The sequence below is a fragment of the Pseudophryne corroboree genome, chromosome 11 (genome assembly GCF_028390025.1).
Source record: "Pseudophryne corroboree isolate aPseCor3 chromosome 11, aPseCor3.hap2, whole genome shotgun sequence".
In the NCBI taxonomy this organism is placed as follows: domain Eukaryota; kingdom Metazoa; phylum Chordata; class Amphibia; order Anura; family Myobatrachidae; genus Pseudophryne; species Pseudophryne corroboree.
Genome location: NC_086454.1, coordinates 19,855,355 through 19,883,071, shown reverse-complemented (window position 1 = coordinate 19,883,071; position 27,717 = coordinate 19,855,355). Strand labels below are relative to the sequence as shown.

Below are 27,717 nucleotides of genomic sequence, written 5' to 3'. Positions count from 1 at the left end.
AATAGAAACTGGAAATGGAAAAAATTGAAAAAAAATATATATATATAAGTCCCAAATGTCTGGTGTAAACAGAGTGTGGCGTCCCACCTCTTTTCCACCTTATTGTTGTTTTGTACTATCTGGTATCACAGTATAAATTGGTATTTCTGGATTGACAGGAATGTTAAATTCCAAAGTTAGTCACAGTATCGCTGCGGGGTACCCCAATCTGGACAGTGGTGGGATGAGGTGATCAGGGAGAAGGTAATACTAAATAGCCCCGGACTCCCCGCTGACCTCCTCCGTCTTGTGCAGCAGGAGACGTCCGCAAATACAGACGTCTGCCAGTGATCAAAACCGGAGGGACGCGGTCATGCCTCTGGGGGGAAGGTATCACCGACTTCGGGACCCACAAGGGGACTGTCCGCCGTGAACCTTCCCTCCTACGGGGTGGATTACCTTTTCTCCTGCGCTCGATCCCGTCACACACTTCCACTCCTTTCTTCTGTCTTCTCTCAGCCTGACGATCGGTGCTCCGCTCGTAGGTCTGTGTCCTCTCTGCCGTGTGGCTCCGTTTCTCCTCCACAACATTTCTTGTGAATCAATTTGTTCCGTCCAGATCTATTTCAAAATACTGTTGATTCCTATAAATATTAAAGAGAGTGGTGATGCAATGCTCAGTTCCTTCTCCAACGCGTATCGACCCGTTTGGGTCTTCCTCAGGGAGTCCTTATTCACCATCTTTGTTGAGGGCTTTTTATGCCCATACTTGATTGTGTCATCCAAAATAGGTGTGTCCATAATTCCTCTGTATAAGCTAAGACAGAAGAAAGGAGTGGAAGTGTGTGACGGGATCGAGCGCAGGAGAAAAGGTAATCCACCCCGTAGGAGGGAAGGTTCACGGCGGACAGTCCCCTTGTGGGTCCCGAAGTCGGTGATACCTTCCCCCCAGAGGCATGACCGCGTCCCTCCGGTTTTGATCACTGGCAGACGTCTGTATTTGCGGACGTCTCCTGCTGCACAAGACGGAGGAGGTCAGCGGGGAGTCCGGGGCTATTTAGTATTACCTTCTCCCTGATCACCTCATCCCACCACTGTCCAGATTGGGGTACCCCGCAGCGATACTGTGACTAACTTTGGAATTTAACATTCCTGTCAATCCAGAAATACCAATTTATACTGTGATACCAGATAGTACAAAACAACAATAAGGTGGAAAAGAGGTGGGACGCCACACTCTGTTTACACCAGACATTTGGGACTTATATATATATATTTTTTCAATTTTTTCCATTTCCAGTTTCTATTTTCCATTTCATTTTTATTTTTTATTTTTATTTTTATGATTTTTTCCTTCCTTTTTTCTATTATATATATATATATATATATCAATTTTTTTATTCACATTTCTTCTAGTCTACATCTTTATCAATATTCTTTGCCCAAATTTATGATTATTTTCACATATTTTGGAAAAAGCAAATTTTGACCTTATATCATTTATACAAATAAACGTCAGTATTTTTCATACTACATAATATTCCGTGGTTTTTTCACTTAAACAAATTATTTCTGACACTTTACTTTGCAAGCAGGCGCAGTTGTGTAAATCTTGTCTGAAATTTAAATACGGTGGTTTGCATGACAAGGCATGCAATTCTGAAACACGCTTTGCGGAAGCTAAGGCTAGGAGTAAAAAATTTTTTCCAAGTTAACAACTTAACATCCACTTGTTGTAAGGGTTCAAAAATTGAAGACTGTAAAAAAAATTAAAAAAATCTTAAACCAGATTCAAGTCCCATGGCGCTGTAGGTGGAATGAATGGAGGCTGTACTCTGAGGACACCTTGCAGGAAAGTGTGAACTGTTGGGAAAAGGGCCAAACGCCTTTGAAAGTAAATTGACAAAGCAGATACCTGCACCTTTAGTGTAGATAAACGCAGTCCTCCATCTAACCCCTGTCTGTAGAAATAACAAAAGACAGGATAACTTGAAAGATGATGTCAGAAACTTCCGAGCTTCACACCAACCTATATAGGCACGCCAAATCCTGTGATAATGAGCTGCCATAACTGGCTTCCTAGCACGTAACATGGTTGGTATAAACGATTCTGGAATGTCCTCTCGTCTTAAGAGAGCGGTTTCAACAGCCACCCCGTCAAACGCAGCCACGCTTAATCGGGGTAAAGGAACGGACCCTGTTGTAGCAGGTCCGGACATAGCGGAAGCGTCCACAGATCGTCTGCGAGTAGACCGCGGAGATCAGAGAACCAAGCTCTCCGAGGCCAATGAGGAACCACTAGTATGACTAGTATGACTGTGGCGGACTCTCTTTTGATCCGATTTAGCAACCGAGGAAGCAACGGAAACAGATACATGAGGCTGTACGGCGACGCTGTTGTGGGAGCATCCACTGCCACTGGATCTCTTGTTCTGGACACATACTGGGATGTTTGATGATTTTGGCGAGATGCCATTAGATCCACCTGTGGGTAACCCCACCGCTGGACCAACAGCTGGAACACTTCTGTATTCAACGCACATTCTTCTGGATGAAAATCCTGACGGCTGAGATAATCCGCCTCCCAGTTGTCCACTCCCGGAATGAACACTGCCGACAATATCACCTGGTGCTACTCGGCCCAATTGAGGATTCGAGCTACTTCCCGCATGGCCATGCGACTTCGAGTTCCTTCTTGTTTGTTGATGTATGCGACTGCCGTCGCGTTGTCTGACTGAACCTGGACACTCTGAGACCGGAGCATGTGCACTGCTTGTCGCAGCGCGTTGTAAATTGCCCTGAGTTCCAGGACATTTATTGACAGTAATCTTTCTCGGTCTGACCATAGACCCTGAAGATGACAATGTAGGACTACTGCTCCCCAACCTTTGAGACTTGCGTCCGTCGTCAGAGTTATCCAACTCCAGACTCCAAACCTTTTTCCTGCGGTGAGATTGTGTACTCTGAGCCACCAGAGTAGTGATACTCTGGCCCTTGGAGACAACCGCACCATCTGATGGATCTGTAGATGCGAGCCTGACCACTGTGCGAGAAGATCCTGTTGAAAAGGACATGAGTGAAATCTTCCGAATTGGAGTGCTTCGAAAGACGCCACCATCTTTCGGAACAGTCGAATGCACAAATGCACGGAGACTGTCCGTGGTTTGAGCACTAGCTGTACCAGATGACGAATACTTTGTGCTTTCTGTTCTGGCAGGTAAATTTGTTGATCCACCGTATCGAGAATCATTCCTAGGAATTGAAGTCTTTGAGATGTAAGTTGACAAATCCAACTGTGCTGAACTAGTGCATTGTACGTTAGTAAGATATGTTGAAGGAGTATCTGTTGAGACGGAGCTTTGATGAGCAGATTGTCTAAGTACGGAACTATTATCACTCCCAGGGATCTGAGATGAGCTACCATCACAGACCTCACTTTTGTGAATACCCGAGGCGCAGACTAGAGGCCAAACGGTAGAGCCTGAAATTGATAATGGTTTTGTTGTACTGCCAACCTTAAGTACACCTGATGCGGTGGCCAAATTGGAATGTGTAAGTACGCATCCTTGAGATCCAGTGAAATCGTGAATACCTGTGGTTCTAAACTTGCAATCACTGACCGCAGGGATTCCATCTTGAATCTGTAGTAAGTGACATACTGATTGAGCCCCTTTAGGTTCAATATCAGTCTGACAGAGACATCCGGCTTTGGAACTACAAAAAGACTGGAATAATAACCTTGACCCTGTTGGTGAACTGGAACCGGAATCAAAACGGCTGAATCTACGAGAGACTGAATCGCGGTCTGCAGAACCGCTTTTTTGTCTTCTGACACAGGCAGACCTGTCTTGAAAAACCGCATTGGTGGAAGACAATCAAACTATTTTGTAACCTTTGAACACTAAATTGCGGATCCACCCATCTGTGGATGTCTGGAAACCACGCCAAGTGAAACGTCTGAAGGCGTGCTCCCACAACTGAAGATCCGAGATGGGCTGGTAGCCCGTCATGCCAGTGGCTTGTCGGTTGTCTTAGCGTCCTGCCGTCGGTTAGTGTCGGTTAGTGATTTGTTGAAAACCACGTCCTCTACCACGTCTACTGTGTGTGGTTGTTCCTCTAGCATGGCCTCGAAAGGACTGAGGACTAAAGGATTTGAACGCTGGTCCCGAGTATTTCCATTTAGGAAGCTGTGTAGGCAATGGCAGGAAAACAGATTTCCCCCCAGTGGCCTGAGAAATCCATTTGTCTAATTCAGGATCAAACAACAACTTGCCAGCGTAAGGCAACGCTTCTATTCCTCATTTGGACTCTGCCTCCGCCTGCCAAGAACGCAGCCAAAGTGTACGTCGTGCCGCAACTAGTGAAGCTGAAAGGTGAGGACTAACCTGGCCGACGTCCATAGAAGCTGTACATAGATACTCAGCAGATTCATAGATGTGATCAGCGAGAAGTATAAGGAGGTCTTGTAGGGCCAACTTGAGCTGTGTTGCCCATGCAATTACAGCCTTATTAACCCAAACTCTCACCAAAGCAGGTCTAAGCAACACCCCTACTGCTGTACACATTGACTTTAGCATAGCTTCTAGCTTACTCTCTGACGGGGGTTTAAGCGTCGTAGCAGCTGGTACTGGATGCTTATTAAGAGAATCTGAATAAGGAAAACACACCGGAGTTCTCTGTCGTTTAACAAATAACACCTCATCATTTGAAAGAGGTTCTTCAGTCTCCGTAAAATCTAGAATCTGACTTACTGCCCTGATGAGATTATCAATGGCCGGGCTATCGGTAACCTCAGTATCGGACTCCTGGCCCAATTCACCCTCCTCATGTTCCTTTTGCGATATGAGGTCTGGCATTGAATCGTCAGAATGCAACATAGCTGAAACTGGCAAGTTATAAGACAAATGATAACTATTTTTCGGAATTGAGCTAGACTTGGACTTTTGTATGCAAAGTCCTAGACATTTCCTGATCCCCTTATGGTATCTCAAGAGGTATTGCTCTAGCCTCAGATCTAGCCGCCTCACGCTCCTTTCGTGCAGCGGGCAATTTCGATTATAAACCAGTCATTACATCCGCCAGCATTGCCCATGGAGGATCAGGGTAAGGATTCGTATTTAGAGCCCTATTTGCAAGACATACTGTGCATGTGGTAGTTCCATCAGGTAACACACTCTCACAGACATTGCAGTTAAGCTGCTTTTTTGATTTAGCATTAGCCTTAGTCATGTACACAGACAGACAAGTCCCACGACTCAGTAAAAATGTAACTAAAGTGTGTATAAGCCCGAAGTGCAGTGCAGTTAAACCTGTGCTGTACAGAATTCCTACCAACACCCCTGCTCCTCCATTGGCTGAGTGTTGTAGTACCGGCAGCAAACTTCCTACAAGAAGAACCAGGAAGTAGAGTTAAAATGGCGTCTTGCCATGTGCCCTGCATATACAAAAAATCCTATGTATAATAAAGCAAATTGCTCAGATTATCACAGTATTAGTTGATATCTATCTATCTATCTATCTATCTATCTATCTATCTATCTATCTATCTATCTATCTATTCACAACTATAAAATAACTGAGACCCCCCTGAACTTGTAACACAGGGTTTTACAGTCTGTAACAGGGTTTATTTGCCCATTACTATATGAATGTAAGCATGAAATTATTATGCAGCTCAGTTATGAGGGCCTCCTGCTGTGCTGCTGTGGGCATAATCCCCCCCCCCCACCCCACAATCTCCCCCCTCAGCATAGATTCATGCTGGCGGACCGCAGCAGCAGTGAGAGCTGTCCGCGGTCAGCCTGAACACAGAGCCGCGACAGAGACACCTGGGTGGGCAGTGGTTAGTGGGAGCTAACCACGGGAGGGAGACGGGGAGCGGCAGGGGCTGGTGCCCAGCGGCAGCTGGGCAGGGGCGCAGAAAGACACAGTGTAAAATAAAATGTACAGTCCCCACATGGCGGGGTGGCACACTGACCGCTACGATTCCCAGTGTAATTAAACAAGTGAGCGGCGGCAGTGTGAGCTGCCTGGCCGCTCATTACCTGCATGTAATGGAGGCTATGACAGGGCTTCTCTCTTCTAAGCTCCGTCCAGCTCCTCTGCAGCCTGAGGTTGAAATCCACGCAGGCTGATTGTGGTCTATGGCGGGGCTCCTCTCATGAGCACCGACAAGCCAACTGCTGCACTCAGCAGCACCAACAATCCCGGACCCAAGCTTCTTGATAAGCAGGGAAGGGATTGAGTAGAAAAATTAAAAATCTGTGAAAAATAGAAGAAAACTGGAGAATCGTCCACTTGTACCTTCCCAATTGAGGCACAAAAAAACACTTGGGAGCATGGAGGGGGTGGAGAGTTACTAATTTAAATATTTAAATGTGCCTATCCCGGCTAACGCCCGTCCATATCCGAAGAGTACTCCAGTGACCCCTAGTGGATGAAAAATAAATCTTATCTACGCTGCTGCAGGTGTATCTCAAATGCTGGTCATTGCAGGTTGCTGGATGACACATGCAATTAATTCCTGGACTACTCAAATTCAGGAAGGTCTCTCGGGTGATATGACCTTAGTTACTACAGTAACTTTCCTAAAACACTTTCGGGACACGGCAAGAGTCCTCTGTGACTCCCTTAAAGAGATTGGCAATATTAATGCTAGGACCACGGTTATGGCTGTGTCTGCGCGCAGAGCAATATGGTTGTATCTGTGGATTGCTGACTGCAAACGTAATGTGGAATTTCTTCCCTTCACAGGTGAATGGTTCTTCGGAGGCGAATTGTACGCGTGGATCTCCAAAGCTACTGCTGGGAAATCCACGTTTCTTTCCTTGGGGGCTCTACCTGCTAGACGTACCTATCCGGGACCATCTACTCAGTCCTTTCGGTCCTCCAGATTTCGATCTACGGCCAGAGGGGCCTCCAACGCAGCTAGAGGCACCAGAGGTAAGTATAAGAAACCAGCCTTTGCCGGATCTCAGGACCAGAACACCAGTTCAGCTTCCGCAAAAACTTGACGGTGCCCACCCACCCCGAGGTGATCTCGTGGTGAGAGCTCGGTTACGTTACTTCAGCCACATCTGGGACGGTTCCTGCCAGGATGCCTGGGTAAGGGACCTTATCTCTCAGGGCTACAAGCTGGAGTTCGACGGGGGTGTGGTATAATAGAAAGATAGTGTCTAGTTAGACGGTCAATAGATAGACACCATATGTTAGACAGACATTAGGTCGACAGGGTCAAAAGGACGACATGAAAAGGGTAGACAGTACAAAAGGTCGACGAGGTCAAAAAGTCAACATGAAAATGGTCGACATAAAGGTAGACACTAAGTTTTTGCATTTTTGTGGTTTGTGTGGATAGTTTTGTCATCTGGGACCCCCAATTGTAGAAAGGCATACCCTCGCGGGGCTCGCTGAGCTCGCCACAAGGTTTATAACCAACTCTGTGCCGACATGGATAGAGAAGGTATGAAATAATCCAAAAACATGTTAAATTAAAGAAGAAAAAAAACAAAAAAAACCATTTGTCTTCCTTTTGACCCTGTCGACCTAATGTCTATCTGTTGACTGTCTCACTAGACACTGTCTATCTATCAACCGGATACCGTTCGACGGTACTCCTCCCCAACGATTTTTCAAATGAAGCTTACCAGCTTTGGAAAATATGCTTGTTACGCTACTACTGGCCATCGAAAAAGTTGGTCCAGTTCCAGTACCCCTGCAACAGCAAGGACAAGGCTACTACTTCAGTCTGTTCGTAGTGCCAAAACCAGACGGGTCTGTGAGACCCATTTTGAATCTGAAGTCCCTGAATCCTTACCTGAAGGTTTTCAAATTCAAGATGGAATCTTTAAAAGCGGTGATCGCAGGCCTGGAACATCAGGAATTCCTTGATATCAAGGACGCCTACCTCTATATACCAATTTGGCCTCCTCATCACGCCTATCTGAGGTTCGCCCTGCTGAACGATCACTACCAGTTCCAGGCGTTACCCTTCAGCCTGTCTACAGCTCCGAGGGTGTTCACGAAGGTGATGGCGGAAATGATGTTTCAGCTCAGAGTCCAGGGGTCAACGTGGTTCCTTACCTGAACGATCTCCTGATAAAAGCGAGTTCCAGGGAGCTTCTACTGCTCCAGATTGCGCTATCCAACGTCTGTCTCACCACGGGTGGATACTCAATCTACAGAAGTCCCACTTGGAGCCATCTCAGTGGCTGCTGTTTCTGGGAATGCTACTGGATACTGTAGAGTAGAAAGTGTTCCACTCAGAGGACAAAGCGAGAACACTCCAAGAAATGGTTTGCATAGTTCTCCGACCTGCTCGAGTATCCATTCATCTTTGCATAAAATTGTTAGGAAAGATGGTGGCCTCATACGAGGCGATACAGTATGGAAGGTTCCATGCCAGACCCTTCCATTTGGACATCCTGAACAAGTGGTCCGGGTCCCATCTTCAGATGCACCGGATGAGTCAGCTGTCACCCCGGGCCAGGATTTCACTCCTGTGGCGGCTACAGTCTTCCAATCTGCTGGAAGGTCGAAGCTTCGGGATGCAGGATTGGATTCTTCTCACGACGGATGCGAGTCTAAGAGGATGGGGAACTGTCACCCAGGGGGCGCAGTTCCAGGGCAGGTGGTCTGCCTAAGAGGCCCTACTTCCGATCAACATCCTGGAACTTCGGACTATCTACAATGCTCTGATTCAGGCCTCCTCTCTGCTCCAGGATCAGGCAATCCAGGTTCAGTCGGACAAGGAGGGACAAAAAGCAGAGCCTGCATGCGAGAAGTGTCCAGAATACTCCTCTGGGCAGAAAGAAATGCAAGATCACTGTCCGCAATCTTCATCCCAGGACTGGACAACTGGTAAGCGGACTTCCTGAGTCGCGACGATCTCCACCCAGGGGAGTGAGGACTACACCCTCATGTGTTTCAACTGCTCATCGACAGGTGGGGTTGCCCGCAGATCGACTTGATGGCATCTCGCCTCAACAAGAAACTTTGCTGCTATTGTTCGCGAACAAGAGACCCTCAGGCGAGTGCAGTGGATGCGCTGACATCGCCTTGGTCATACCAGCTGGTCTACCTATTTCCTCCAATTCTGTTGATTCCAAGGTTGCTCAAGAGAATCAGGCATCAAGGAGTGCAGGCAATCCTGATTGTCCCAGATTGGAGCCGGGCAGTGTGGAATGCGGTTCTTCTGGACATGTCCATAGAAGACCCTTGGCCACTGCTAATAAGAAGGGATCTTCTTCAGCATGGACCGTTCGCTTACCCGGACTTACGGGGGCTTCGTTTGACGGCATGGAAGTTGAGAGGAACATCCTAGCTCACAAAGGTCTTTCAATAAAAGTCATTGCCACTATGGTGCAGAAAACTCATGACGTCAAAACACTATCATCATATCTGGCGGAAATATGTCTCCTGGTGCGAGGAACGCACTTATCCTTCTGCAGAGTTCCACTTGGGAAGATTCCTTCATTTCCTGCAGGCTGGAGTGGATAAGACTTACGTCTGGGATCGATTAAGGTCCAGATTTCAGCTCTTTCGATCTTCTTCCTACGGCACCTTGGGATTTGGATATGGTGTTAAGATTTCTACAGTCCTCCTGGTTTGAACCTCTGACGATGATAGACGATAAGTACCTCACGTGGAAGACAGTGATGTTACTGGCCCTGGCTTCTGCTAGGCGTGTCTCAGGATTGGGGGCCTTATCATGTAAAAGTCCGTACTTGGTCTTTTACGAGAACAGAGTGGAGCTCAGGACTAGACGGCAGTTCCTGCTGAAGGTGGTCTCCGCGTTTCACTTGAATCAACCTATTGTGATTCCCCCCAATTCTGGTACTTCTGCCTCTCCGGAGGCATTGGATGCGGTGCGAGCCTTGAAGATATATATCAAGAGGATGGCTCGGATCAGAAAGACGGATTCCTTGTTCGTGGTGTATGATGCGCAGAAAAAAGGTTGCCCTGCTTCAAAGCAGTCCACTGCTCGTTTGATTAGGCTTACTAGCCAACAAGCCTATGTGTTTGCAGCCTTACCTGTTCCACAGTCTCTGAAGGCCCACTCTACTAGATCGGTGGGTTCTTCCTGTGCGGCTGCCCGTGGAGTCTCGGCCTTGCAACTATGCCGTGCTGCTACCTGGTCGGGGATGAACACCTTTGTCAAGTTCTACAAGTTTGATACCCTGGTGAAAGAGGATACCCAGTTTGGGCAGGCGGTACTGCAGGCGTCTCCGCACGTTCCCACCCATTCTGGAAGCTTTGGGACATCCCCATCGTACTAATGTGTTCCCCAATATCCTTTATGGATGCTAGAGAAAATAGGATTTGAATACCTACCGGTAAATCCTTTTCTCGTAGTCCATAAGGGATATTGGGGGTCATTCTGACCCGATCACTCGCTGCAGTTTGTCGCAGCGCAGCGATCGGGTTGGAACTGCGCATACGCCGGCGCCGCAGTGCGCCGGCGTATGGCAGCTTTCGTTACCTAGCGATCGCCTCTGAGACAGAGGCGGTCGCTGGGCGGGAGGGCGCTGAACGGTGGCGTTAAGCCGCCGTTTTGGGGGAGCGGTCCGGCCAACGTAGGCGTGGCTGGACCATTGGGGGGGCAGGCCGCGGCGGCTGCGTGACGTCTCACGCAGCCGCTGCAGCCAGCGGGAGCGACGAACAACTCCCAGCCAGCTGCAGGAGCTGTGCTGGCCGGGAGTTACTCCTCAAATACGAAGGAATCACCACTGTGCGATGCGTTTGTATTTATGTGGGGGGGCCAGACTGACATGCGGGGCGGACTAGCCCTGTGCTGGGCGTCCCCCCGCATGTCAGGGAATATGATCGTAGCTGTGCTAAATTTAGCACAGCTACGATCAACTCGGAATGACCGCCATTGGGCGCCCGCCTTTGTGCGGTGACTTTCTGCAGGTTCTCTGTTATGTGTTACCTGTTCAGCTGTTGCTGTTTATGTTGCCAGATGTTGCTGGCCTGGTTATATATTGGTGTGCTGGTGTGTAAATCTCACCACGCTTATTGTCGTTATGTTCCTTCTCTCAAGTATGTCATTCTCCTTCGGGCACTGTTTTACCTATCACTGCCTGTAGGAGGGGGCATAGAGGGGAGGAGCCAGCACACCCAGTTGAAGCCATTTAAAGTGCACTGGCTCCTTTGGACCTGTCTGTACCCCATCGTACTAATGTGTTCCCCAATGTCCTTTATGGACTACGAGAAAAAGATTTACCGGTGGGGGGGGGGAGAGTTATGATTGAATTAGGTTAATATTTAAATATACATTGTCCAAATAGATTTTCTTTAAAAAGAACAAAACCAAGATAAAAAAAGATAGATGGACGAAACATCTCTACCATCGATTATCGGAACATTGCGACTTCCGTTTTTAGACAGCAGGTTCGCTTCCTGCTGCTGCACGGTGGGCTTTCTGACTGGTCGCATCTGATGGTTCCACTCCAGGCAATTAGTTAAAATAGAATTGTGGCATATTAAGGCCTGCAACCATAACATTAATCAAGGTGGACACAACCACATCAGGGTTTAAGAGACTGCGTCCTACCTTAAACTGATATGTGAAGTAGTGTTTTGTTGTTTTTTAAAAAGGGCCCCTGAAAAGAGATTTCACTATTCATGCCTACATTGTAAAGTTAATGTAATTCACTCAGCTAGCATGGGTTTTTCCGCACGTTCATTGGGTAGGTGTTTCAGATTAGTGTGTGTTGTTTTTAGTCCCCATTAGTGTATTTATTTTATCTTTTTGATTCCTTTGCAGAAGCTTCTCATGTGCCCCGAGCACCGCCGCTCCCCCAATCACTAGCTCCTCTGCACCTACCACTTCCAGGGCTGGTGACTTATTCAACGGGGGAAGATGAGGAGGAGGAGGATGAGGAGGAGGATGATGATGACAACACCACCCTCACTCCCGTGGAGCATACGCCCCATGTGCCACCACCACAGCAACCGCAACCACCACCGCCCAGGCCACAGCCCAACATTCTCAATGCGGAGGAGATCTCCATCTCCCTCCACCATTTGCAGGAACACCACCAGGCATTTGTGGAGCACCAGACCAGCCAGCTGGACTGCATTGGGCGGCAAATGCAGCGGATGAATAGAACTATGGAAGTGGCTCAGGGCACCCGCGCCCGGATGGCCTTGCATATCAATAATCGCCTGCAGGAATTGACCCAGGCCACACAAGAGCGGACGGAGGTAGCCCGGGATCAACTGCAGGCAACCCGAGAGTACACACAGGCCATCCGGGAGCAAACCCAGATGTTTGTGGCCCTGCAGAGGGAGCTGATGGCTCAAAGAGCAGGCCGTGAAGGGCCAAGTACAACAACGGCCAGCTCCCTCCTCTTCGGCACACAGAGTGACTCATCAGTCACCCCCACAAGGCATGGTGGCCGCAGGAGGGGTCGAGGGGCATCGAGGGGTCGAGGGGCTTTCTCCTCCCAATGATTTTTTTTTTTTTTTACCCCTTCTTTGTTTTCTTTCAAACAACAATATTCTGTTGACATTTGTGTCCATTTTTTCCAGATTAAGTAAAGCGTCCTTTCCAAAAATGTGTTGTTGTTTTGTTTTTTTCAAATTAAAAGTTCATTTGAAAATCACATTTTTATTTACCCCTAATGTGTTGTCATTGTATTTTTAGGTAGATACACTATTTAGGGGGTACATTAAGGGAATTGTGTTTTGTAGCAGATGTAAAAACATGGGTGGTCATTCCGAGTTGTTCGCTCGCAAGCTGCTTTTAGCAGCTTTGCACACGCTAAGCCGCCGCCTACTGGGAGTGAATCTTAGCTTATCAAAATTGCGAACGAAAGATTAGCAGAATTGCGATTAGACACTTCTTAGCAGTTTCTGAGTAGCTCCAAACTTACTCGACATCTGCGATCAGTTCAGTGCTTGTCGTTCCTGGTTTGACGTCACAAACACACCCAGCGTTCACCCAGACACTCCCCCGTTTCTCCAGCCACTCCTGCGTTTTTCCCGGAAACGGTAGCGTTTTTTCGCACACACCCATAAAACGGCCAGTTTCCGCCCAGAAACACCCACTTCCTGTCAATCACATTACGATCACCAGAACGAAGAAAAAACCTCGTAATGCCGTGAGTAAATTACCTAACTGCATAGCAAATTTACTTGGCGCAGTCGCACTGCGGACATTGCGCATGCGCATTAGCGACTAATCGCTCCGTTGCGAGAAAAAAATAACGAGCGAACAACTCGGAATGACCCCCATGATTTAGTGAGTACATTTGATTTAATGGCTTAATGTGAAGTCCTTTTTCACCTACATACAGTATATAAATGTGTACTCTTACGTCTTTTCTGCAGTCAGGCTAAACAGACGCAGTGTTCATCTTTTTACACATTTAGCCCCTGAAAATATGTCTTGGGCACAAATGGTTGTTCTAAATCAGCAGTTCCAGCTGAATCCAATGATATGCGGCATGCCTAAATTATGTGTGTCATTTCCAAATACTCCACGTACTGTACTTGTTTTTTTGTTGTTGCTTTTTTACACACACGTGTCATAGACGCAAGTTAAGGTACTATGTCGCACAAGCAGATCCAGCTAAATCCAATTATATGTGGCATGCCTCTATTCTGTGTATAATTGCGACTGTATCGTCATCCTAAATTATGTTAGTGTTTTTCAGAAAAACACTGTAACATAACATTTTGTGCAGATACCCTTGAAATTAGACACAGAATATAGGCAACCTACACATCATTGGATTCAGCACGTGCAACTTAGTACAGTCATTTGCGTCTATGACGCATTTGGGTGTAACCCCCCCCCAAAAAAAAGTACAGTACGTGGAGTATTTGGAAATTACACACATAATATAACTATGCCACATATCATTGGATTCAGCTGTGACTGCTTGTGCGACTTGTGCGGAAAATAATGTAAAAATGACATGTACAATACATGGAGCATTTTAACAGATCAAAGTCTGTTTTTTTTTGTGTCAAAATGTATTGTGAAGTGTTTATTTTGTGCAAATGTGCTTAAAAAAGTACGTATAATTGATTTCCAACATTTTCATAACCAACTCGGCCAAATAAAACACCTCTAAATTCTTTGAGCAATTTAGAGCTTTTGTCTGACTTGCAATATCGGACTCCATTACATCGGCCGAGTTGTACACTTAACACAACTCTGGATGTGACTTTTTATCGGGCTCTCTACAGCCAAAAGCGTCCGAAAAATTTGCTTTGCGGGCGCTAATACATTATCTGCCTTTGTAAAATGCAGACATTTTGCCGTTATTGGCTCCCATTACATTCTGGCCATTGTGATCAATACATCTACACCCATATGTGTTAGATACGTAGATACGGAGACCCTCTACTCAATGATATATAGGAGTGTGAACTCCCCCGGCTGTAAGAGGCTTCCTTAGTCTGTCTGTGTAAGGACTGATGACAGAACGCCATGCTTCTTTATATGTCTGCGTTTTGTTACTCAGGACTTCATGTAAGGTGTTTGTATTTCCACTAATAGAAAAAATATAACGTACACATGTATCATATCGTGTCTTTCAGACTCATACATACCAGGTGCCATCCCCCCCTATCCTGCCGCAAGTCACCCATCTAACTCCAGGTACAGTCAGTGTTCTTTATTCTGTGCATTGTGCCCATAGAACCAGTGGTTATTACATGTATGTCTTTCCGGGAACAGATCGTTACATTTTTCCTGTCCGTAAAGCCACGCATTATTGTATATACCAAGGGTAGGCAACTTGTGGAACTACACATCCCAGCATGCACTGCCACAGCTTTAGTGTGCCTTAATGGAAAAACTGCAGCATGTGGTGCTGGTATTTGTAGTTCCACAGTAGCTGGAGTACCTCAGATTGCCCACCCCTAATATATACCATAGCAGTGGTTTGGGTATTGAGATCTGTGGCCCTCCGTCCTCTAGGTGGTGCTACTGTTTTTTTTTTTTTTTGTACATTATAGAATTACTGTAACAATATGCATGTATAATGTTGCTGTTAATACAGGTGTGGCCTCAATACACCAAGCGCAGCGAGTGAGCCGCCAGGTTCTGTGAGATTCTGCTAGTGTCTGGCATCTTTATTGGCCAAAGATGCGTCTTAGTGGCAATACGATGTGACTAGGAAGCACCAGGAGACTGCGCTGAGTAATGTGATATTATCTGTGTGCGGCTGAGTCTGTATACGGAGCAGAACAGAACTTGGTACGGAGAAAGCTGCAGCCGCTGCATTGTAGCACTTTGTATGCATATTCCCGGCGCTAGCAGAGATGCATGGGACCAGGCGTACAGGGAGGGGCTATTTGATGAGACCACGGCGATAGTGGATGAGGACACATCTGTAAATGTTTATAACATATAAGTAGAGAATGTCTTCAGTGGGGAGATCTCCCCTCAGTATTGTACATGCCTGGTGTGATTAGATGGGGGAAACCTCTATTCCTAAGCACGCCAGACTTCCTGTATGTAACACCACTGAGGAATGCACACAGGGATCATCTCCGGATGACCGTCTATAACACGCTACGCCTCACTTCTGTTCTGTATTTACAGCGGCTATCCTGGCTACTATCCACAAGGGGGACCGTATCCACCAACCTCTGGCCCCCAGATGTTTCCTCAGCCCCCTGCACCTCACCCTCAGGTCACCAGCTCTGGTGAGTATCTAGTGCACAATTACCGTGATTGGATGTAGAATGTGGATTCTGGAGTCCTTCTCTTCTAACGAGGAGCTGGAATTATTATCCCATTGATGTGACAATGAAAGACTGTGGGGTTTATTGATCAAGCGCAAGGTTGTGTTTCTGACAGATATTTAAAAAGGCAATTCTACTAGCCATGTCCTGCTAGTATTAGCACTGTCCTTTTAAATATCCAGCAGAAACACAACCCAAAATGATGCGTTTTACAACCTGACTCTGTGTGTGAGTGCTGCTACCACTAGAGGGCACTGCTTACCACCCCATATTGCTCCACACAGAGACCTTACACTGTAATATGTGGTTCTAGCTGCAGGATAATAATTAGAGAGCTTGGCTGTAGGGCTGTGTCCCAGCACATAATGTGCTCATGAACAATACTTTTCCTTCCATTTCATTACATATTATAATATAACTTACTCGCTGCATATTACCGGTTACAGCGGCTTTGTGGTGCTATTTCATTTATACATCAAAAGCGGACCATTAAATAAAATAACGTACGCTATGGCAGGGTGATGTAACAATCCGATGTTTAATGGTAAACTGGATTGTGCAGATTGTCATGTTTTATGTTCCGGTAGGACATTTTATATGATGCTGCTGCAGCCACAAAGCTTCCCGGGCGTCAGGATTGTTTATTGCTTTGTCTGTACATTTACCACAATATACTATATCAGGATAGTCCCAGTGATTAGACTGCCGCGTGCCGTGCTCTATAATGCTCCCAGACAGTGATCTTAGGGTTTTATGGCCAGTGTAATAATTGACTTTTACAGCTTATTTAAGCACATGTCTGTTGCCCAGATTAGATAACAGTGTACTGCAGTGTCTGACCAGGGAAAGTCCTAGTTAGAACACCTGTTTCAGGTCAGAGCAGAACATTCAGGTGTGTGCAGAGGGACGGACTGTCTAGGTGTGATCCAGACACAATAACGTGCAGGAGCTATGGGGGAAACGGTGCCAGATAGAGATCAGCCGCTACATAGTGCACGGTGACTGCAAGAAGGTGATGAATCCGTTATCTGGGACAAACCCTTAAATGACCACTGACCCCAACCTACCTCAGTAATGTCTTCCCATATATGCAAAGCAGATTCTTTAGGGGGTTATTATAGAAATGTGAAGTGAACATGATTATATATTTAAGTATTTAAAATGAGCACCATATTGATGTTTCAGTAACGGCCGGTCATAAATATATAGGAGTAAAGCTGTGATTGGGCAGGCGGATGACGGGAATACATACGATTTACCGGAGGGCGGGATGCCAGCTGTCCATATCCCGACAGCGTCTTCCCACACGCCAGAATGCGCGCAGCAGGGCGATCGCAAAGAGTCCTCTTTTGGGCTCACTGATCTCACCACACTGCGAGCTTGGGGGCTTACTGCGCTCGCAGGTGGTCTTCAGTATGCTGACTGACGGGATCCCGGCGCACAGTATACCGGCGCCGGGATCCCAACAGCCGGCAGACCGACACTTATTTTCCCTCGTGGGGGTCCACGACCCCCCTGGAGGGAGAATAAAATAGTGTGGCGCGTGTAGCGCAGCGAGCCCGCAAGGGGCTCATTTGCGCTCGCCACACTGTCGGTAAGCCGGCGGTCGGGCTCCCGGCGCCGGTATGCTGTTTGCCGGGAGCCCGACCGCCGGCATACCGTAGTGAACCCGCGCTCGCCACAGGACCAGTGGGAATGGTCCTGTTTTGCCGGGATTCTGGCTGGCGGCAAACTGAACGGATCCCGAATGAGCAGTACATATGATTTATCGGCGGGCGGGATGCCGGCTGTCCATATATGGACAGCGACATCACACCCGCCAGAATACCTGCTGCGGAGCGAGCGCAAAGAGTCCCCTTGCGGGATCGCTGCGGGCTTGGTGACTCACTGCGCTCATTATAGGATCTATTCCCACTCTATAGGTGATGACACTGTCAGACACGGTCCGTGTCATCCTGTCTGTCCTATATGGAGTTGTGACAATGGGATGGAACAGCCGGCAGACAATGATCACGTCGATGAGTTTTACACTGTTGGGCCCTTCAGTTATTTTCATTGTGACGCAATTACTTGACAAGCAGATCTGTACAATGTGACCTCCTACATACACGGCTGTATTGAACACTCACCTTTATTTATATTCTGGTGTTAGGCCGCCTGACGAGCATTGTTCTATTGGTGGACACAACAAGGAGCATAATGTTCTATAATTGCGCATTGTCGGACAGTTCAGGGGCTCATTATAAGAACTTTTACTTATATTTTCGAAAAGGGAGGTCATAACTTAAGTTGGTTCACGTTTCATTTACATTTGCTACAGAACGGAGTAGAAGCGGCTGTTCTCTGTTATCAGCCAGTTTAGCGTTATCAGAGCAATGAGAGCGGTCTTCCTCTGAGCTATTTTGGACAGGACGTGTGTCCAAGAAATTCTTCCCCCACGTTATCTGCGATATCTTCCGTTGTGATAATCTGCTGAAACGTTGGCGTATATACTTCTTGCTATCGCTAGTAGGTTTTGTACATAAGACGGCTTGTATCTTAAGTACCCATACTTTATTTGTGGTCGCACTCACGTGTCCGCGTGTTCCAGTTTATGTACCTTGTGTTATATACAGATGATTATAATAAATCTTGCTGGTTTGATCCTGCAGGTCCAGCCAGAGATGGCACCATCGGTGAGGATACGATTCGAGCCTCTCTCATTTCCGCTGTAAGCGACAAGTTAAGATGGAGGATGAAGGAAGAAATGGACCGCGCCCAGGCGGAGCTGAACGCCCTGAAGCGCACGGAAGAGGACCTGAAGAGAGGTCACCAGAAGCTGGAGGAGATGGTCACTCGGCTTGACCAGGAAGTGGTAATGACCTCATTAAGGCTATACACAGTGGAAGCCATGTTGTTCTCTGGACCAGTATTCATCAGACTGTAGCATTAACGTACCAGAGACCAGTGACCTCGCTGAGGCATGACCAGACGTGCGGCTTACCTCCAGTATTTATAGATCGATGAAACTGTGCAAATTAAGCGCAAGGCCCAGCATGGCTTCTACAGTCTGGATTCATTCTTCCACTGCAGCCGGAGAACTGCGGGTTGTCTACCTCTGATGTAAAGGTAGAAGTGATGTGAGAGATTCTCAGTCACAATCACTGCAGCTTACAGGCCAGATCTGTCCCTTCTAGGCTCTAAGGGGTATATTCAATTGGTGTCGAAAACTGCCGTCTTTCGAAAAGACGTCAGGTTTCGACTTTTTAAGGTCGAAACGTGATTCGACCTATTCAATGCTTTTCGACAAGTCGAGGAATTCGACTTGTCGAAAAGCACGTGGATCGGCGGAATAGCTGCCGATCCACGTGCTTGTGTCGAAAACGGCTTTTCGACCATCTCAGCCCGACATAAAAAAATGTCGGACTGAGATGTGGGACCCAGAGGAGGACAGGGGGGGGAGCCGCAGGGAGACGGGGGACAGCCGCAGGGCATACAGGGGAGATCAGCGCTACAGTAGCGCTGCAGCAGGATGTCACACAGCCGCGCCGCTCACGGCAGCTTCCACCCGGCTCCAGCAAGTGAGGTCACGCTTGCTGGAGTCGGGTGGACACTGCCGTGAGGTCGGGCGGCTGTGTGACATCCTCCTGCAGCGCTGCTGTAGCGCTGATCTCCGGCGGCTGTCCCCGCGGCTCCCCACCCCCTTCTCCCCCTCTGGGTCCCTTATCTCAATCCGACTTGAAAAAGTCGAATTGAGATGAGATTTGAATAGGGGTTGCCGGATCCATTCCGACAAATGCATGTCGGAATGGATCCGACTTTAATTGAATATACCCCTTAGGGGTAAATTTACTTTCTCTAACGTCCTAGTGGATGCTGGGGACTCCGTAAGGACCATGGGGAATAGACGGGCTCCGCAGGAGACATGGGCACTTTAAGAAAGAATTTAGATTCTGGTGTGCTCTGGCTCCTCCCTCTATGTCCCTCCTCCAGACCTCAGTTTAAATCTGTGTCCGGACGAGCTGGGTGCTGTTCAGTGAGCTCTCCTGAGCTTGCTGTAAGAAAGTATTTTGTTAGGTTTTTTATTTTCAGGGAGCTCTGCTGGCAACAGACTCCCTGCATCGTGGGACAGAGGGGAGAGAAGCAGCCCTACTCTCTGAAGATAGGTCCTGCTTCTTAGGCTACTGGACACCAGTAGCTCCAGAGGGATCGTACACAGGATCTCACCCTCGTCGTCCGATCCCAGAGCCGCGCCGCCGTCCCCCTCACAGAGCCGGAAGACAGAAGCCGGGTGAGCATAAGAAGCAAGAAGACTTCGAAATCGGCGGCAGAAGACTCCAGTCTTCACTGAGGTAGCGCACAGCACTGCAGCTGTGCGCCATTGCTCCCACACACACCTCACATACTCCGGTCACTGTAAGGGTGCAGGGCGCAGGGGGGGGCGCCCTGGGCAGCAATTGGGACCTCTTTGGCAAAAGTTAAACATATATACAGTTGGGCACTGTATATATGTATGAGCCCCTGCCAAGAAAATGTATAAGCGGGACAGAAGCCCGCCGCCGAGGGGGCGGGGCTACTTCCTCAGCACTCACCAGCGCCATGTTTTTCTCCACAGCACCGCTGAGAGGAAGCTCCCCAGCCTCTCCCCTGCAGATACACGGTAGAAGAGGGTAAAAAGAGAGGGGGGGGGGCACATAATTAGGCGCAAAAATCATTATAAACAGCAGCTACTGGGTTAACATTAAGTTACTGTGTTATTCCTGGGTTAATAGCGCTGGGGTGTGTGCTGGCATACTCTCACTCTGTCTCTCCAAAGGGCCTTGTGGGCGAATTGTCTTCAGATGAGCATTCCCTGAGTGTGTGGTGTGTCGGTACATGTGTGTCGACATGTCTGAGGTAAAAGGCTCCCCTAAGGAGGAGATGGAGCAAATATGTGTGTGAGGGGTGTCTCCGTCGACAACGCCGACACCTGTTTGGATATGTGTAATTAAGTGCTAAGGTGAATTTATTGCACAAAAGATTAGAGAACAGACAGGGAATCTACCCATGTCTGTCCCTATGTCGCAGAGACCTTCAGAGTCTCTCAATGCTCACTATCCAAAATAATAGACACTGATATCGACACGGAGTCTGACTCCAGTGTCGACTATGATAATGCAAAGTTACAGCCAAAATGGCAGGAAAGTATTCAATATATGATTATTGTAATAAAAGATTATTTGCATATCACTGATGACTCATCTGTCCCTGACACGAGGGTACACATGTTTAAGGGGAAGAAAGCTGAGGTAAATTTCCCTTCTCTCATGATGAAAAAGAGCGGGAATCTCCAGACAAGAGACTGCAGTTTCCCACAAAGAACTCTCAGGGAATATCCTTCCCCTACTAGGGCCAGGATACGATGGGAATCTCCCCCTAGGGTGTCACGTTTGCCCAAAAGGTAGCCCTGACTTAACAGCTATCCTCAGGGATCCTGCAGATAGCGTGCACATTCTGGTACACTACTCAGACCGGCGATTGTGTCGGCATGGGTTTATAGCGCTGTAGCAGCGTGGACAGGTACCTTATCAGCAGAGATTGAGACCCTAGTATGTTTATATATATATGTATATATATAGATATATATATTAAAGATGCTGTCTTAAGATATATATATATAAAACATGCCCAAAAAGGCATTAGTCTACTGGGTTCTAGAGTCAACGCTATGTCGATTTCTGCTTGACGTGTCCTGTAGATATGCAATGGACAGGTGATGCCGACTTAAGAGGCATATGGAAGGCTGAGGATTGTGTGGAGAAGGGATCTCGGACCTGATCTCCACAGCTATGGCTGGTAATTCTGATCTTTTGCCTTATATTCCTGCACAGCCTATGAAAGCACGACATCATCAAATGCAGCCTTTCGATCACAAAGAAACAAGAAAGTCCGAGGTACGTCCTTTCTTGCCAGAGGCAGGGGCAGAGGAAAGAAGCTGCACAACACAGCTAGTTCCCAGGAACAGAAGTCCTCCCCGGCCTCTACAAATTCCACCGCATGTCTCTGGGGCTCCACAGGCGGAGCTAGGCCCGGTGGGGGCACGTCTTCGTAATTTCAGCCACAAGTGGGTTCACTCCCTGTTGGATCCCTGGGCAATATTGTGTCTCAGGGATACAAGCTGGACTTTGAGGAGATGCCCCCCTCACCGACGGCCCTGCCGGCTTCCCCCCACGAGAGGGAAATAGTGTTAACTGCAATTCACAAATTGTATCTTCAACAGGTGGTGGTCAATGTTCCCCTCCTTCAACAAGGAGGGGGTTATTATTCGACCATGTTGTAGTCCCAAAACCGGACGGTTCGGTCAGACCCATATTGAATTTAAAATCCCTGAACATGTACCTGAAAGGGTTCGAGTTCAAGATGGAATCGCTAAGAGCGGTCATAGCAAGCCTGAAAGGGGGAGATTTTATGGTGTCTCTGGACATAAAGGATGCATACCTTCATGTCCCCGTTTATCCACCTCATCAGGCGTACCTCAGATTTGCGGTACAGGATTGTCATTACCAATTTCAGACGTTGCCGTTTGGTCTCTCCACGGCCCCGATAATCTTCACCAAGGTAATGGCGGAAATGATGGTGCTCCTGCGGAAGCAAGGTGTCACAATTATCCCGTACTGGGACGATCTCCTCATAAAAGCGAGATCAAGAGAGCAGTTGCTGAACAGCGTAGCACTTTCTCTGGAAGTGTAACGGCAACACGGCTGGATTCTAAATATTCCAAAGTCGCAGTTGGTTCCTACGGCTCATCTGCCTTTCCTAGGCATGATTCTAGACAAAAGGGTTTATCTCCCGATAGAGAGAGCTCAGGAGCTCATGACACTGGTCAGGAACCTATTAAAACCAAAACAGGTGTCAGTGCATCACTGCACTCGAGTCCTGGGAAGGATGGTGGCATCATACGAGGCCATTCCCTTCGGCAGGTTCCATGCGAGGACCTTTCAATGGGACTTACTGGACAAGTGGTCCGGATCACATCTTCAGATGCATCGGTTAATCACCCTATCCCCCAGGGCCAGGGTGTCTCTCCTGTGGTGTCTGCAGAGTGCTCATCTTCTCGAGGGCCGCAGATTCGGCATTCAGGACTGGATCCTGGTGACCACGGATGCAAGCCTCCGAGGGTGGGGAGCAGTCACACAGGGAAAAAAGTTCCAAGCTCTGTGGGTAAGTCAGGAGACTTGCCTTCACATCAACATCCTGGAACTAAGGGCCGTATACAACGCCCTACGTCAAGCGGAGACCCTGCTTCGCGACCAACCGGTTCTGATTCAGTCAGAAGCCACCAGAATTCTTCGCTGGGCGGAGAATCACGTAAGCGCACTGTCAGCAGTGTTCATCCCGGGAGTGGACAACTGGGAAGCAGACTTCCTCAGCAGGCACGACCTCCACCCGGGAGAGTGGGGACTTCATCAAGAAGTCTTCACGCAGATTGCAAGTCGGTGGGAACTGCCACAGGTGGATATGATGGCATCCCGCCTCAACAAAAAGCTACAGAGGTATTGCGCCAGGTCATGAGACCCTCAGGCGATAGCTGTGGATGCACTGGTGACACGGTGGGTGTTCCAGTCGGTCTATTTATTTCCTCCTCTTCCTCTCATACCCAAGGTGCTGAGGATAATAAGAAAAAGAGGAGTGAGAACAATCCTCATTGTTCCAGATTGGCCACGAAGGACCTGGTATCCAGATCTGCAAGAAATGCTCACAGAGGACCCGTGGCCTCTTCCTCTAAGACAGGACCTGTTGCAACAGGGGCCCTGTCTGTTCCAAGACTTACCGCAGCTGCGTTTGACGGCATGGCGGTTGAACGCCGGATCCTAGCAGAAAAGGGCATTCCGGACGAGGTCATTCCTACGCGGATAAAGGCTAGGTAGGACGTGACAGCTAAACATTATCACCGTATATGGCGAAAATATGTTTCTTGGTGTGAGGCCAGGAATGCTCCTACAGAGGAATTCCAGCTGGGCCGTTTCCTTCACTTCCTACAGTCAGGAGTGAATTTGGGCCTAAAATTGGGTTCCATTAAGGTCCAGATTTCGGCCCTATCCATTTTCTTTCGAAAAGAGTTGGCTTCTCTACCAGAAGTTCAGACGTTTGTAAGGGAGTGCTGCATATTCAGCCTCCTTTTGTGCCTCCAGTGGCACCTTGGGATCTTAACGTGGTGTTAAGTTTCCTGAAATCACACTGGTTTGAACCACTTAAAGCGGTGGAGTTAAAATATCTCACGTGGAAAGTGGTCGTGATATTAGCCTTGGCTTCGGCTAGGCGTGTGTCAGAATTAGCGGCTTTGTCACATAAAAGCCCCTATCTGGTTTTCCATATGGATAGAGCAGAATTGCGGACCCATCCACAATTTCTGTCAAAAGTGGTGTCATCTTTTCATATGAACCAACCTATTGTGGTGCCTGTGGCTACTCGTGACTTGGAGGATTCCGAGTTACTGGATGTGGTCAGGGCTTTGAAGGTTTATGTAGCCAGAACGGCTAGAGTCAGGAAAATGGAGTCACTGTTTATCCTGTATGCATCCAACAAGCTGGGTGCTCCTGCTTCAAAGTAAACTATTGCTCGCTAGATCTGTAACACGATTCAGCAGGCTCATTCTGCGGCTGGATTGCCGCTGCCAAAATCAGTTAAAGCCCATTCCACTAGGAAGGTGGGCTCTTCTTGGGCGGCTGCCCGAGGGGTCTCGGCATTACAACTATGCCAAGCCGCTACTTGGTCAGGTTCAAACACTTTTGCAAAGTTCTACAAGTTTGATACCCTGGCTGAGGAGGACCTTGTGTTTGTTCAATCGGTGCTGCAGTCATCCGCACTCTCCCGCCCGACATAGAGGGAGGAGCCAGAGCACACCGGAATCTAAATTCTTTCTTAAAGTGCCCATGTCTCCTGCGGAGCCCGTCTATTCCCCATGGTCCTTACGGAGTCCCCAGCATCCACTACGGACTACGAGAAATAGATTTACCGGTAAGTAAAATCTTATTAAAATCTTCTAAAAATGAAAAGAGCACATAGCAACCAGTCAGATTCTATCATTTTCTGAGATGCATTAGAGAAATTATAGACAAAATCTGATTGGTTGCTATGGGCAATATCACCTCTTCATTTCTGCATCAGGGTACATAGGTTCCACAGGGAACATCGGGGGTATAGTGGTGGATGAGGCATCCAGGCACCAAACAGTTAAGTAAATTTAGCCCCTTAATGCAGCCCTGGCCAACCTGTGGCTCTCCAGCTGTTGTGAAACTACACATCCCAGCATGCCCAGCTACACTTGTGCTGTTAGGAAATGCTAAAACTGTGGCAGAGCATGTTGGGAGGTGTAGTTTCACAACAGCTGGAGAGCCACAGGTTGGCCAGGCCTGCCTTAATGTCTGTCCCACAGCTCACCTGAGGAGCCTCCATTAGCCTTTATGTTGTACAACAGCGGGTTATGGGGGTGGTCTTCAGGTTGCCGACTGTCGGGATCCCGGCGCACAGTATACCGGCGCCGGAATCCCGGCAGCCGTCATACCAATACTTTTTCTCCCTCGTGGGGGTCCACGACCCCCCTGGAGGGAGAATAAAATAGCGTGGTGCACGTAGCGCGCCACCTTGCCCGCAGCGTGGCGAGCGCAGCGAGCCCACAAGGGGCTCATTTGCGCTCGCCACACTGTCTGTATGTCGGCGGTCGGGCTCACGGCGCCGGTATGCTGTTCACCGGCATACCATACTACAACCGGTTATGGGATAGATATCTGCCATGAGAAACAATACTTTCAGTATCGTATATACAGTATGAGCTTTAGATGTACCCATAAACCAGAAAGTCAGTGATTGCAGCTGTTCGGCCATACGCCCAGACATGATGGGTCACTGTGAGGAGCGCTGCTACACAATGTAATGAGGGTGAGAGCTGGGAGGTGTAAGAAGAGCACCAAGCGTTCCGTATGGTATTAGATTAATAACACTGTTCTTGTGATTCCTGCCAGACGGAAGTGGACAAAAACATAGAAACCCTGAGGAACAAAGACGAGGAATTGGGAGCGGTGGTGGAGAAAATGGAGAGCCAGTCGGAATACAGAGACATTGACGAAGTCATCGTGCCGACCGCCCCGCTGTACAAGCAGATCCTGAACCTGTACGCAGAAGAGAACGCCATCGAGGACACCATCTTTTACCTGGGAGAAGCGCTCAGGCGTGGCGTCATAGACTTGGACGTCTTCCTAAAGGTACGTTACTCATTAACAGGCTGTGGCCGGCAGGATAGGTAACCAGAGCGGCTGGGATTAGGCGCTAACATCCGTGTCCATAATGTAGATTCCTGTATAATAATATACTTATTACAAGTGCTTGTTTTCTATGCCGCTGTGATAACCATTCACTAGATCAGGGGTGGGGAACCTCCGGCCTGCGGGCCGTATACGGCCTGCGAAGCCGTTTGGTCCGGCCCACCAGCTTGTGTCAGTTAGACACGCTGCCGCTCAGTCCGGCGGCAGCGTGTCTTAGCTGTCGAGACAGGGAGGAGAGCGGAGGCGTGTAGTACTGCAAACCAGCCGCCGGTCCGTGAGCCAATCGGAGCTCGCGGACCGGCAGCCAATCAGGAGCCGCGGCTGCCGGTCCCCGAGCTCTGATTGGCTCTCGAACCAGCGGCTGGTTTGAAGTACTACACGCCGCCGCTCCCACCCGACAGCCGCGCTCTCCTCCGTGTCCCACGGTAAGCAGCACGGAGGGGACGGGGGAGGGCATCTGTATACCTGGCACTGTGGGGGGCATCTGTATACCTGGCACTGCACTATTGGGGGTATATGTGTATCACGTCCCATTTTAACTGGCCACACCCATTTTTTTGGCACACAGTACCTCTGAGGGGCAGGGTAATTTTTTAAGTTGAGAATTTTTGTACGGCCCCCGAAGGATTTTATAAATATCCAAATGGCCCTCTGTAGAAAAAAGGTTCCCCGCCCCTGCACTAGATTGTCACATAATTCCCTTATCTTCTGGTTGTAATTCTCATCACACACCCTTGTAATAGAGGGGACCGATGTGTTTTCTAGGCCACAATAACTCCCCTGTTTACAGTGTCCCGTTTGAGCCTACCTATGGTGTATTTTGGCTGGCTCATGTGGTTATCGACGCCCGTTTTATTTTCCAGCACGTGCGCCTCTTGTCCCGCAAGCAGTTCCAGCTCCGAGCATTGATGCAGAAAGCCCGGAAGACGGCAGGACTGAGCGACCTGTATTAACAGCCAATATTTGCACCCTACATTTATTTCCTTTTTACCCATGACATAATTTTATAATTTTTTTTCTCAATTCTGCAGATCACTAGAGATTTGGGTTAAGTTATTATTGTAAAAAACAAAAAAAAACCCATTTAAAATGGTTATTAACAAAAAAATAAATAAATCTATGTTTGTATTCCGGTGAGGAGGCTTCTGCTTAATGCACTTTGTTTTTGGATTATACTTATAGAGGGGTAACTAGAACAGCAGCAGACACTATTGCAGCCTGCTGCTAGTGTAAGATCTACTCACAAAGAGGGGTAGCTAGAACAGCAGCAGACACTGTTGCAGCCTGTTGCTGGTGTAAGCTGCGTGACTGTAGCACTGCTGCTGGTACGGCCTCGAGGGGGAGGGGCTTGCACGGTGGTGCCGAAGTAGGTGCAATAATGTCCTCTTATTCTGTATAGTTTACTAGATTTTCTGGTGACAACTTAGAGGGCCAAATAAACATAAAGGGCCACATTGTACAAATATTTTTTTCTTTCCTTTATATTAAACGCTGGCTTTTCAGGCTATAGTTTGATTTTCATCTGCCTGTAATTTGAGCATTTCCCATGTCTATATTTGTATGTGAAACACCTGTACAGTGTACCTGGGACTTCCTGCTGTGCCGACACAGCATCAGCTCCACCTGTATGTGAATAATTTTAATAATATGTATTAAAGAAATACTAATTCTTTCTGGTTGTTTTCATCATTTAAATGCACGATGACTTGTCAGTACAGAATGAGGCCTCTATTTGCACAGACAGGATGAGCCA

General features: G+C 48.0%; 1 protein-coding gene across 2 annotated transcripts in view; it reads left to right on the top strand.

Annotated features, from left to right (window-relative positions):
• Positions 1-27,636, top strand: part of TSG101 (tumor susceptibility 101) — a 105,744-nt gene extending 78,108 nt beyond the window's left edge. The window contains exons 6-10 of one of the 2 annotated variants that reach the window (XM_063946351.1): positions 14,533-14,593; positions 15,542-15,645; positions 18,336-18,538; positions 25,665-25,904; positions 26,828-27,636. In XM_063946351.1, the coding sequence (XP_063802421.1) occupies positions 14,533-14,593; positions 15,542-15,645; positions 18,336-18,538; positions 25,665-25,904; positions 26,828-26,917 (698 nt within the window). In that variant the 3' untranslated portion in view covers positions 26,918-27,636. Of the gene's footprint in view, positions 1-11,746; positions 12,451-14,532; positions 14,594-15,541; positions 15,646-18,335; positions 18,539-25,664; positions 25,905-26,827 lie in introns of those variants that run through there. The other variant, XM_063946350.1, reaches the window with a different exon arrangement.
• The last annotated feature ends 81 nt before the right edge of the window (positions 27,637-27,717 follow it).